The sequence below is a fragment of the Gymnogyps californianus genome, chromosome 4 (assembly GCF_018139145.2).
Source record: "Gymnogyps californianus isolate 813 chromosome 4, ASM1813914v2, whole genome shotgun sequence".
NCBI lineage: Eukaryota > Metazoa > Chordata > Aves > Accipitriformes > Cathartidae > Gymnogyps > Gymnogyps californianus.
The window spans coordinates 33674568-33688467 of NC_059474.1; the positions used below are offsets into that span (position 1 = coordinate 33674568).

The window sequence follows — 13900 nt, forward strand, 5'->3', positions numbered from 1 at the left end:
GTTCCTCGTGGGACTAAGTGCTACCTATGGACACTTTACAACATGGTTCAAAAAATTACAGAATAGTCTGCCAGACTATTTGTCAGCTTTCAATAAACTTAAAAATCAAAGATTTAATACGCCAAATGCTAGTATCACAGGCAATGCTGTTTCATTTCAGTTTATCTGAAACAATCCTTATGCTTTTAGTTTCAGCTGTATATCGGGTATGCACTAAGTTTTCAAGGCTTTGGAAACAGGTTGGGACATTACTACGTTTTACAGGACTGATGGAGTCGCAGCAATCTTCATTCTAATAAGGATAACTAGGATCACTGGATGCTTTTAATAAAGCCTTGGCAGTAAAACAGTGAACAACCTGATCCTGCAGCCACCTCCAGCCTTCAGGGTTACGAGGCAAACGAGGTACGGTTCGAAGCTCTTCCGAAGCTGGAGCTTCCAGGTTTCTGCAAAGATCTATTGCTGGGTAGTGCGAGCACACTCCCTTGGGAGGCAGGCCACGAAAACACAGGGTTAGGCTCTGGAGCACGTTACTGAGCACAGATGGCACACGGTCTGCGTGCCAAACTGCAGCGAGGCCCACGCACGAGCTGCGTCCCCAGTCACGGCAGTTTCCACGCATCGCCCTTCCCAGGCACTTCGGCTTAAACTGCCCGGATTCAGCGCCGTGCCTGTTCTCCGTATTTGGTCAAACCACCTCGTATCTCCCCTACCTTGGCTGCAGCCCGCCGCAGGCAGAAGCCGTCCTGCTGCCTGCTGCTGCCTGTCCCGAGCCGCGCGCGCCCCACGGCCGCCCCTCGGGCACCCCGGCGGGGGCGCCGCCTGCCGCAACCACGGCGGGAGCCGGTGCCTCCAGCCTCGCCGGTGGGCTGCGAGGGGAGGCGGGGGGGGGGGTGTGCCGCCAGCCAGGGTGCAGAGCCGTGGCGGCGGGCCGGCCGGCGGTAGCGGCGCGGCGGGGCAGGTGGCGCGGGGCGGGGACTGGAGGGGGCCTCTCGCTTCCCCACCCCTTCCCCGCTTCTCGCGAGGCTTCTGCCGGCACCCCCGGGGGCTCCGTCCGCCGGTCGCTAGGGCGGAGCGGCGGCCATGGCCGCCCTGCGCACCCTCCTGCGGTGGCGCCGCCGCTTGGGCCCCGCGCCCGGCGCGCAGCCGGCGCGGCGGCTGTGGGCCGGCGGCGGGGCCGGGGCGGCGGGGCTGAGGCGGTGGCGGCGGGAGCTGGGCTGGGCGGCGGGGGGGCTCTCGCCGGGTACGTGGGGTACCGGCTGTCCGAGCGGCGGCGGGAGCCCTCCCGGGAGCCGGCAGCCGCCGAGCCGGGCGGGGCCCGGGCGCTGCTCCCCATCCCCGTGGCGGCCGCTGCCAAGGAGACGGTAGGTGTGTGCGCGCCGCCCCCCTCCCGCCTAACGGCCCGGCGGCCTCTCGCCTTCTCACCGCGGCCCTCGCTCGGTGCCGTGCTCGGCGGGGCGGCTCGGCGTGCCGGGGGCCCCGCCGGGCGCTGTCAGCTGCCTGGGGAACCGGCCGGAGCCGGCGGGGATGGAGGAACGTCGCTCCCCGCCCTTTCGCTGTGGAAACGTCTCTGCGAGGCGGCGGCCGGCGGCGGCGGAGCCGGTCCCCGGGCTGTCGCGCAGAGGTGACCCTGCGTGGAGCTGGCCCCTGGGCTGGGAGGCGAGGCCGCCTGCGCGGGCAGGTCCCCCGGGAGGCGAGGGCAGAGGCAGGAGCTTGTCACCCGTCCTCCATCGGGAGAGAAGAGCTGTCACTGAAGCGTCGTGGTAGGCAGCGGGCGTTGGCACGCCTTCGCTGCGCCCCAAAATGTGAACCCTGTGCGTCGTACTCTGCTTTTCATCTCTGGAGCTGTCCTAATCAAACCTTTCTTTTTCTTTAGTAGAAAATATTATTTTGCAAATGGAACCGCTACTGATAGTGCAATACCTGTGTTCGTCTTCTTTATATTTAGGACAATTATCTTTTTAATATAAAATTTTCTGTAAAGTGAAAGATTTATGCAGAGCTTCATAAGAAGTGGTAGCGTAGCACTTGGTGCAAACAAGTAACGCTTCGGTTGGACTAATTCAGTGGAAACATTGTTTGACTAACCACGGATAACAAAAAACAGTTGACATGAACCTGGAAAATGAAGGTTCCTGTGATAGGGAGAAACTCCTGCACCGTGGCGTACATAACATATGGTAATGATAGGGTTTTTTTCATTAAAAAATTAGGTATTTTTTAAAATGTCAAGAGCCGTGATTAGGCAGTTTGTCAGTATGGTATCTGCTAAAACTGGAAATTAGTGGTGCAAACGGCCTGCTTTCTGTAGATCAAGTTTATCTTATAATATGTTTGGGAAGAGGATCTGCATTTTTGTAACGGAGACCTTGGACTTAAGTATGAATGTTGTTAGCCCTTTTGCCCTGAGTTGTTAGCCGAAAGGCAGATTCTGTTGGCAGCATCCTTTATGAAGGGAAGTTGAGCCAGGTATTTTTGATTATTCATGTACTTGTTGTCTTGAGTGTGTTACTATGGCACAGAGGACCAAAGACAAACTCTTTCAGCCTTTCATACTGTTTTGATTTGACAGAACTTTACATTTTTCTACTTCGCCGGTCTTAATTCTCAGTCTTCTTTCAAGGGAAATATGGCTGCTGCATCCTTGAAAAGTCAATATATTTAGTGTGATGTGTAATTATGAATTTTCACACACATCACTATAAAAGCATTGAGGTTGCAAAGTCAGAATTAAGGTTATATTTGAATCAATGTAAAATAAAAAAAGTATAAAATGTGTCTTCTGTGTATACATAGACTATTTTTCAAAGACAAACACCATGCTCCTGTGTGGAAAAGGGCTCTAATTAATTCGGTTTTCCATTTGCATAGCAGAAAATTTGAAAGATTAACTTGAAATATGTCCACTTGGTTTGTGTGACCAGACTAAATGCACAGACTGACATTTCAGAATACTAGCTTTATGTTGCAATTTTTTATTTTTGAACAAATGGTCTCATTGATTTCAAATTGCAGATCTGAGCGCTCAGTATTCCTGAAAAAGTATCCTTTCAATTGAAGCCCCCCCAAAAATGAGGATCAAATAGCTGTGGAATTTTTGATCTGAGGTAGTGGGTTCCTGTGCTTTTTTTATTATTGTCTGTCGTGCTGCAGAAGGGCTTGTATGGCAATGGAGAAAGACCATAGTTTGATACCAGATCTAGCTGGTGAACTACCAAGAGTAGTTTGACCATGAGCTCCATCTGCGATCTGTACTCCATTTATGATTGCCCTCTAGACCTGTGATGAGCACCAACTCCTTCATTACAGGTTTCTAAAACACCTCCAGAGGTGTCTTCGAGGGGGAAGAAGGGTGCAAATACTGTGTTCAAACTGCATTGAATGGTATTCATGGTATTCTGCAGTGGTATTGTATTGTAACGTCCTTTATTTGAAGGCTGAATTAATGTTGCCCGAGTGACAATAACTTTTTTAATTCCTAATTTTAAGTGCTGAGCTTACAACCTTAATAGTGGTTAACAGTTTAAAAAACATAATAACGTTTGAAGTAGAAAATTCTGTCATGAAAAGTCATGTAAGTGTCAGTGTTATTAGGATCAAGGTTGGAGCTTTTGGATCTACTGCAAAGTGTGCTTAGAGTAATGGCTGGAGAACGATAACCTGCAGTTTCTGTATAGATGAGTTTAATGGAAATGTGATGCACGTTTTGCTAGGAGGTTTTTGAGATTCTGTCATGTACTGACCAACAAAGAATGATGAGGCTCAAGTATCTTGGGATCCTCTCCAGCTGCTTTTGGAAGCTCAAGGAGGAGTCAAAGACGTTTCTCCTTTATTCCTGATGCACAAAGTGACACCATTTTCTGGGGCTTTCTAGGTTTGTCCTTCCCCCACTTTCCTGTTCCCCTAGCTCCCCATTTCATTTCCAGTCTCAGCCTGCTTTTCATTCCACAAGGCAAATCATCCAACATTTTTTTTTTTTTCTCCTTCCATCCAATCCAAACTTTTCTACTTGATCTTAATATTTCTGTTTGCATGCTTCTTCCTTAATCTTCCCTCCAGCAGGATGCTTTTCCCAGATGCTATTTACTTGGATCATTGGAAGCAAGAAGCAGGTGGTGTCTCTGCTCTCAATGTCTTGCTATAGAGATCTACAGCAGCTGGTAGAAGCAGTTACAGTGAATGTTTCTTGCGTCACCCCTGGGACTCTGACCTGGAATGACCATGTAGCAGGTTGAAATTTTGGGGGACTTCACTAACAAAATGAGTATTTTTGGCTGAGGGTTTGCAGAGGCTCATAACTTATTTACTTCTTAACAGAACAACCACTAAAAAACCCCAGTCCTGACACTAAAGTGACCAGCCCTTGCAAAACCTGAAATCCTTTCCTTTAAAACGTGGAATTGCTGGAGATTCTTAAAAAAAATTAAAAATGTTCTAACGTGGGCAAAACAAAATCTATCTCCTCCCATAGTTTTTGGTTCCATTCAAAATAAATCCATTCTGAAACATAAATTGACAATGGATGTCATTTTTAATGGTTAGCGCGTAGTAAGTTTATAACTGAAAACAGTATCACAATGTAAAGTATTCAGGTATTCAGAGTGTTCAAGAGTATTCAAGATAGCTATGGCTGTCTCATCCATATTGTTGGGGTTTAACCCTGGCCAGCAGCCACCACGCAGCCCCACATAGCCACTCACCCCCCCACAGTGGGACTGGGGAGAGAATTGAAAGGCTGAAAGCGAGTAAACTCATGGGTTGAGATAAAGACAGTTTAACAGGTAAAGCAAAAGCCGTGTGAGCAAGCAAAGCAAAAGAAGGAGTTCATTCACCACTTCCCATCGGCAGGCAGGTGTTCAGCCATCTCCAGGAAAGCAGAGCTCCCTCACGCGTAATGGTGACTTTGGAAGACAAACACCTTAACTCTGAATGTCCCTCCCCTTCCTCCTTTTTCCCCAAAGCCTTTATTGCTGAGCACGATATCATATGTTATGGGATATCCCGTTGGTCAGCTGGAGTCAGCTGTCCCAGCTGTGTCCTCTCCCAACTTCTTGTACACCCCCAGCCTACTTGCTGGTGGGACAACGTGAGAAGTGGAACAAGTCTTGACACTGTGCAAGCACTGCTCAGCAATAGCTGAAACATCCCTGCGTTATCAACACTGTTGTGGTCACAAATCCAAAACATAGCATCACACCAGCTACTGTGAAGAAAGTTAACTATCCCAGCCAAAACCAGTACATGTACCTAGTCTTGAATTGCCACATGTCTTTCTTATTTCTTGAGATGAATTTTTGTAAAAGCGTAATAAGTGGAATGGCCTTCTTGTTTCATCTAGGCAGCTCCAGCAGACAGCAGAATAGGTTTCTGATCCCCCTAAATACTAAAAAAGGGGGGTTAACCTAGTTTATGTCTTGACTTTTGAAGAACAACTTTCTTCTTGCAGGTCACCTGCTTCCAGATAATGTTCATGTGGCCTGTGAAAGTATCTTGAGAGTTGTGCTGGGCCCAGAAAAGTATCCCTACAGGTTACTTTTCTTCAGATTCTATCACTGACTCCAAGTAATGCTTGGCAGTAGTGATGGAATATTTAAGAATATAAGGTTATCATATATACCTTGATAATTAGTTGCTTTGTCCTACTGCTGTCATCTAGTATCTACTGATGCTCTAGTTTTTATGGAACCAATATGTTTTAAAAGGGCTTTTAGATTCCAGGACTAACACTGATGATTGCACAGATGTTGACGGGACACTTTCCCATTCTTGGCCAGTTCAGAAATGAGGTACACCATTTGAGGGTAACTGAAAAAAACTATGTTTGAGTCTCCTAGAGAAACAGAGTGTCAGAATGGTCTGCAGATCTTTCTATCCTGTTCTGTGAAACTCTTACTGCATGAAACCTGATGAGCAACAGATCTGTGAATTTATGTACAGGTGAGTAAGAAGATGCTGTTTGCTAGAAGTCAAGTAAGCTATGATGTGTGTCACCAACATGGAATCAGTGGTGTGGCAAACTTTTTGAACAGACAAATCTCATGTGGTCAGTACAAAAAAATACTTGCTTGACCAAGCATATCATTGGAGGTGTTCTGGTAGAGAGTAAGATTTGTTAACAGAAGCAGCATGAAGCTAAGCTCCCTACAGGATTCCCTTTTCCCAGATGCTTTCTAAGAATAATTCTAGTCCTGAGGACCAGGGCTTTATGTGTGATTACCTGGAGCAAAATCTTGGACACAGTGTTAATTCCAGGGTTGTTGCCACATACCATTTCCGAACCAAAGTAAAATTGTGCATTCAGAGCTGCTGGTTTTGTGTCTGAAGGTTTTGGGGAAGATTGGGAGAGCTCTACTAACAGACAGCTCCTTTAAAGTCTAGGAGATGCTTATGCAGAGCAGGAGACTCTTTGAAAGAACAGTTATTTTGATACAGGTTCTCTGTACTGGCAACTGAGAACAGTACTGACCCAAGAAGAGCCCTGATCCAACATACTGCTCATGAAGTATTTATCTTGTCAGAACAGCTGTGTATCATGTTTTTTCAGAGAAACATAACAATTTTAGAAAAACATAGTCCAGTCTCAGAATTCCTCAAAGGAATTAATATTTGTCTTCTAGTTCCTTGCTTCCACGTTCCTTACTTCCAAAATTCCAGTGTCATTTGTAAAGCTTATTAAAATGGTCTTGGAAATACCAGTGATGCCTCTTTGCACTCCAAAGAGATCTTTTCTGTAATCATGTTGTCATTGTGTAAAGGTAGTGAACTCCAGGTCTCTCTTATTTTCACAAAATATTCTCTGAGAATCACTTCCTTCAGAGGTGATTTAGGAATTAAAAGGGAGGCAGGGAGAGAGAGACACAGAATATGTACTTTATCACATTTCTTGAAGGCACATTCATTTCCAGGAGAAGGAAGCTGCATACTTCGGATGTTTCCAGAGGTTTTTTCCTAGTACCTCAGCAGTACTGTCAAACTCTCTCTTTGTGAAAATACTCAAAAGGTCAAGTTTATTTGTAGCAGCGCATTTCTAAGTGGATTACATCGTGTATTTCCATCTCTGTGAAATGAAGAACAAGACTTTAACTCCAAAAAGTAAGGCAAACTCCCCTAGGGAGGAGACTGTCCTGCGTGCTCAAAGAGGATGCTGTTCCAAGGGGTGCGTAAAGCATTGTTTTTACAAGAACCACTTGTAGCTAACCTTTTTTCATAAGCATTGTGCATTTCATGTCATAGGTCAATTGCCAAATGTAGGAAGATGGTTTGCTCTTTGGCTGATGACATCTGAAGCTCCTCGTTGTCATCATCCTGAGAAGGATACTGCTTGCCAGCCAGCTGTAGTGAGAGCCATGCTGAAGGAAAAGGAAGGTTTACCTCTCAGCATTAATTCTGTGTTCCTCAAGATGTTAAAAAAGGATGATGACATGTTTGGGACACAGATCCAGCTACTAGTATGTTTTAGTCTTGCAGGCAGTGAAGCATATGGACGTGTATAGCAGGCTATACACACTGACTAAATCTTCCTGAAGAACTGCTAGAAGTTAAGTAACTTCCATGTGAAACTAATGTCAGAAGGACTGTTGGAGAATATTGTAGCATGATACTTACTTTGGAGGATTTCTGGAATAGCTGTGCTTACAGATAAACATTGTTACCCCAAGGATTTCCTGTAACAGAATTGTATTTGAACAGGGCCCTTTTTACAGCATTTTAAACACATTCCAGCTTCCTATGCTTGTAAATATTTTAATATAATAATGTCCTTATCTCAGTGAAGCGGGATCAACTAACAGAATTGTTGGCTGTACTACATCTAAGTAGTCTGCTAGAAATATAACTTCAGTAAGCATCAAAACAATTTTGTCTGCTTTGGGATTTTCCCACACTGGGAACTTGACGTTTAACCTTTTGGCCACCCAGCATGAAAACAAAATTGTGCTACTTTTATCTACATGGGAGCATATTAAATAAGCCTGAAGTAAAATATAAACGAAGGAAGTAAGGAACAGCATTGCTTTGAAAACCTTTTTATTTTAATAATTTGCACAGATTCTCATTGATGGAAGACAGATTACTTTGCAAGCAAAAATTCAAAGAAACTCACTCACTTGAAATAAATTAGTTAAAGATTAAACTACTGTAACAGAACATATTTTTGACTGCAAGCAAAAGGTGCTTTTAGTAGTAAATGTTGGCTTCTTCAGCTAAAATAGTCACACCTTTATCTCAGTTGGAAAAAGCAAGAGAACACTGATTTGACTTGGAACACAGCAAAGTTGTGGGTTTTTTATGTGATACTGTTGGAGCTTTTTGCCTCATATGCATGCACGTGCAGGATGTATATTTTTACCTATTTGTTTTGTAAAATATTGTGCATTATTTGCAGATAGTCTCAGAATCTGGGAGTTGCAGTATTGTTCTGGATTTTGATAGTGGATTCTTGCAGATTACTTTTGCAGAGCTTTATGAGCTTGTAGGCATCAGTTTTTCTAATTTTCAAGTGAGAAATTCTGTATCTGGCATTTAAGCTTGTCTCTATGGGAAAACTAGATCTTTTGCCACAGAATAAAACTTCTGAATTACTGACAATGTATACGAGACTAACACTTGGCAAAGAACATTTCCTCTGCGTTTTTTTAATAGAAAGGGTAACGGTGTCATGTTTTATCTTCTGCATTTTACTTCCGCTGAACCTGAGCCATATCGTTACCATTTATTGATATTTTCAGATAGTTTGGGGTCATAACTACTGCAAAACTTTAGTTATTTTAATGTCACACTGTGAGCTCGTGTCCTGTGTTAGGCCATCTTATGGCAATGTAGAGTTATTGCATGGATTTCACTGGAAGGCCATACAGGTTAATTCATGTTATACCTTATTCAGACAGACCATATCTCTGAGGTAAGAGAGCCAGTAAGACAAACATGGGACCAGAAATGGAGATTAGCCCATGCTTCAAGGAAGTTCAAGTAATACGTGGAAACCTTTGGTGAGAGCACCAGACTTTCAGGGCATTTTGACTTGTCTCCATCAATAGACACGGTACCTGAAAGATGAACCCAAAATGGGAATGGGTTTTGGACGCTAATTTTGCTTGATAGAAAGCCTAGATTTTCTTCACTCAAGTTTTTGTTGTGAATAGAAGGAGAAAATACAGAGGGGTATCACTCTAAAAGAGGTTCTGCAAGGAATGCTTTCAAAGTTGATTGACTGAAAAATGTTGAGTGTCCGTAACAAAGACCTTCATCTAAAGGACTACTATTCTGTGAGACACGTGGTGGTGGTATTGTAGCTTTAGATGGCCCTCTCTAAATACAGTACTTCTAGAAAATAGGTTTTAGGAATTATATTGTCCTTGAAATATGTTAGTGAGAGAGCATTATCATCACATTTTCATTTGCATAATAGATTTGAAACTTTTGAGGCTGTTTCCAGATATTGTAGGCTGTTTGTAATACCTTTGTAGCATAGATTTACAATGGAAGCACACATAATTGAAAAGTGATACTCTCCATTCAGAGAAGTAGCCTGCCAAATTACTATTTGGTCTTCAATTTAATTTTTACTTACCTTGTTTTGATAAGCTGATGCTAAAATGGACTTTATGGGAAATGTTTCCCTCCGTTTCTTTGCCTGGTGGTAGTTTGCATATAAGTGCTGAATCCATTTAATCCATTTTAGAAAGTGCTTTGAAGTGTCTCCTCTGTGTGAGAATGAGGTATGCGTATATACATTTCTGTGTTAGGGAACAGCAAGATAATAGGCCAAGATCATTTTTTCTCTTCAGCTGATTTAAACTGAGCTTAGAAGAGCCACACAGTCTCTGTTCTTGGTTTTGCAGAAGGCAGATGGAAGCCAAGACCATGCATAGCAGCACCCCAAAAAGGTGCTGTGTTCCCTCTGCAATCGTTCTGCAAGGGTATGGCACAGGAGGACACAGGAGTGGGAGGTGAAATACGGACCAGCAAGGTACCAGAGTTTGCAGGAGGAAGGGCAGAAGGATGATAACCATGAGCTGTTTGATTACAACTATTAACGCTTAGATTTTTTGAGAATAGGGAAAAGATAATATATTGCTCGTGAGTGCTGAAGAGCTTCAGTCTTGCCTCTTTTTATTTACTTCATGAGTTGTGAAGTTGGAAGGGTGGAAATTCTGGCTACCAGCTAGATTCTTGGTTTCAGCTGTGGCGCTTTTTTTTCCTCTAAGAGTTCTAATAACAAAGTAGGTCAGTGTACATATGCAGGTAAACCAGAGGTAACCTGCTACGCTGAAAATTAAGATAATACTGCTATTGGGAGATTCGTGACATTCTGCTTGAAGGAAATGGCTGTGTCCAGTTTTTAAAAGGCAGAGAACCATAACATGATACAAGATCATAGTAATTAGTAGGCAGGATTGCCAAGAGGATTAGTAAACAGAAGCATAAAAAAATCTCCCCTCTTTTGTTTGTCAAAGAGATGTACTTTCATGAAAGTTTTTGAAGATTGTTGATAATTACAGAGAGATTTAGTCTGGATAAGCTCTTGAAACTTCAAATAGAAATTGGAATCTTATTGAATCCTGTTCACTCCTTCACCAACAGTACCTTCCCTAAGGTATTCAACATCTACTTTCTGTATCTTGTACATGTGTCCATTGGATTTGATACTAATGCTGCTACAGTAAGATTGCCTAACCTGGGCATAAATATGAAATAAATCAATTGAGAGCAATTGGTGTCACTGAGATTCTCATACTTGCCTCACTGGATTATGATCTGATAATGTTGGGGAAAACAGGAGACATTTCATCATTATGTGTTGAGACAAATTTCTTAAATGAATGCCTGAAGAGGTGTGAATTGAGGTCATACTTTAGAATGGCTTGGCTTTTGATTAGCGTATTGATTAGTTCCTAATAATTACAGCTTTTATGCAAGACACTTAAAGCTGCTGTATGTTACATAAATTGATAAGCAGTAATAGAAGAAGGAAAGCTATGAACAAGAAATTTGGACAAAGAATAGTATTATTCCCAAAGATGTTTATATTTGTCAGTTTGCTGAGGTGTGTGCCTGGAGTCTTCTGTAGCCAAACCTTGCTTTTATTTGGACATTTAGTGTATGGACCAGTGATCTAATACGTGTTAAGCCCTGGGTACATTTGTTTGAATTCATGTTGGATCAATAGCAGAAACAACTTGTTTTGATTCTTTCGGATAAAACCACAAAGTTCAAAATAAAGTGGTATTTTTATTCCTTGGAATAAAATTATGCTTAAGCTTGCAGTTTTCCCCTCATTTTAACTTGAAATAGGTGGAGCTTGCTGCTGGAACAGGTGATATTTTCTTTTCCATAAGCTGCAAGTTCCTGTGCCCTAGGTTTTGAAACAAATCACTGTTCTTGTGGGGTAGATCCAGGCATTTATCTGGCTAAAAAGTACCACCACCAAAACAGAAGTTCTCATTCAGACCAGTTCACTTACCCAGTTTGACGCTTGGAAAAATGAACATAAAGTGCCAGAGCAAGGGCACGCAGGGTATTGAGCCTTTAGGGAGGTACTGCTCTTTTTGGTGGCAGGTTGTATTCATATCAGGTTACAATGACTTTGAGCCAGAGCGCGAAATATTGGCATTGCTATATAGCCAGAGGGAAACTGTAGATTTGCTAAAATGAGGCAGAAATTAACGTTTAGCAGACCTGAGTACTGACATGAGTTAAGTTAAGCGTGTCTTGAAAATTCCATGTTTGTAGTATGTTATAGTAGCATAGAGTACTTAAGATAATGTTGAAATATGTCTGAGAATTTAGCAAATGCTTTTCTAAGTGTCTCAAGCGAAATATTAAGCAGCAGTACCTGAGATAGATAGTGTGAATTTCTTGAGAGCAAAGAATCTCAACATGCTCTCCAAATACTAACAGTGAGCAAAACTAAGATGATATTTCTTGAGTGATACATATCTACAGATTCTCCTGATTATGTATGATTGATTATGACTGATTACAATCGATTATACATACTGCATGTGTAATATGGCCTTGAAGCAGTTTCTTTTCTGAAAATTGACTTTGCAGAAATATTGCTTTATTACTCATGCTTACAACCTGCATGTATTCAAAAGCATGTTTGCAATAGTGATAAAATAACATATGTATCAAAAATATGATAGATTATTAAACTTCAAATACAGGGATAATCAATTATGTCACTACAAGCTCTACCAAAACAATTGAGTCGTGTAAATCCCACATGAGGGCATAGCTTGAATGCCACTGGACTGCTGAAGGATCAGTAAGACCATAACATTCAAACAGTGAGATAGGATAGAAATATTTTGGCTTGCGTGTGAGTATGTCAGAAGAGAATTCAGCTTTTTTCTGTCATTCTAAGGTGAGTTTGTAGGTCTGGCTGTTAGATTTTATTTTTTTCCTCCCCATATTTAATTTGGTAATCATTTGAAAATGATAAACACAAAGACCAGATTTAAAGCTACTTCTCAGGCAGAAGTGCAGAATATTTGTATGTAAAGCAGTCTACTGAAAATTAAAAGATTGTGTAAGCATTTCTGTTATTCTTACTTTCGGTGACAGTTTTTTCCATTGAAACGAAACACTTTCACACCCAATCAAAGCAATAATTTCAAAAAGACTAGAGACAGTCCAGAAAGAGAACTGCACGGTCAATAGCCTTTTTTTCCTTCTAGAAGGCTGGTTAAAATGTCCTAGATAAAGTATTGAAGTACTAAGACTCCCATATATAAAATCAAGAAATTGCAAGTCTTCTGTTACATTGTGTTTATACATGTGATTTTCTGTTTGGTTTTTTTTTCCCAGATAGAAAGTGTTTGACCTCTTCTAGACACATTCATTTTTGATGTGTCTATTTTACAAACATAATTTAATCTCCTAGTTACAACTGAGGCCATAAAATTTTGTTTCACTGCAGTAGTCTTACTAATATTTTATTTTTTAAGGATGTTGTTTGGAAAGCAGAAGGAAGGTGAGCCCAGGTTTTTGACTGCCTGATATAAATGTGCCTTTGCTTCTAATTGCTGAAATTTGAAACCTATTCTTAGAAAGGTTTTGGAAAACCCATTTCCATTTGTAGTTGAGGACTGTTATCTCTTAGCGGGCGGCAACTGCAAACATCTCCCAACTTCTCTTTGTGTTTAGATGCTTCTCTGAAAAACAAAATGTATTTGGCTGTTTTCTTAGTTGTTAAAAGAAAACCTAAACATTAGTAAAACCACGTGCTACTTGTTGCCTTTCCTTAGTTTGACAGCTGGAGAATTTTAGGGATACTGTATGAAATGACAAGAATAGTGAGGACAATGGCAGCTTGGGATATGTCATTGATAAGATGCTGCATTCCTATTTTAACATACTGGGAGAAGTTAGCTATATCATTGCTCTTCCTTTTATGAAACAGTTTGGGCTTGGTTTTTTCGTCTCTGAAAAAATGTTAGATACTCACATTTTCTTCAGGATACTGATTCCACAGAGGAGCTTGCCTCATTATGGGCTAAAAAAAGTCTTCAGATAGCTGTAGCATATTTTCTGTTAAAAGGTTTGACAGTGTAACACAGAGATGTAATAATTTAGAACGCTTACAATTTTGTACCACTAAGTTGACATGTAAATCAGCTGGATGGTAAATATACCAGAAACTCCTGACATCTATAAACTCTCATGAGGTGTGAACTTAATGCCATATAGTACTTCCATAACTCTGGAGGAATAATTATGCTCTTCTCTTCTTCTGTTCCCCCAAGTATGGTAGCTTTAATTGCATTGTATACTTGAAATAGCAGTATCCGAAGAAGATTTACACTGGAGTATATTATGGAGCTACACTCTACACTAAGAAGCAATATAAAAAAAGTATTCTTCTATTCTTTTCTGGAAATGTCAGACAACTGAAATA

At 41.8% G+C, this 13900-nt stretch overlaps 1 protein-coding gene across 1 annotated transcript in view; it reads left to right on the forward strand.

The window, feature by feature from the left end:
- Positions 1–1083: 1083 nt before the first annotated feature.
- MICU3 (mitochondrial calcium uptake family member 3) overlaps positions 1084–13900 on the forward strand; it is a 58555-nt gene continuing 45738 nt past the window's right edge. The window contains 2 exon segments of the mRNA XM_050896453.1: positions 1084–1228; positions 1231–1364. Coding sequence (XP_050752410.1) covers positions 1084–1228; positions 1231–1364 — 279 coding nt within the window.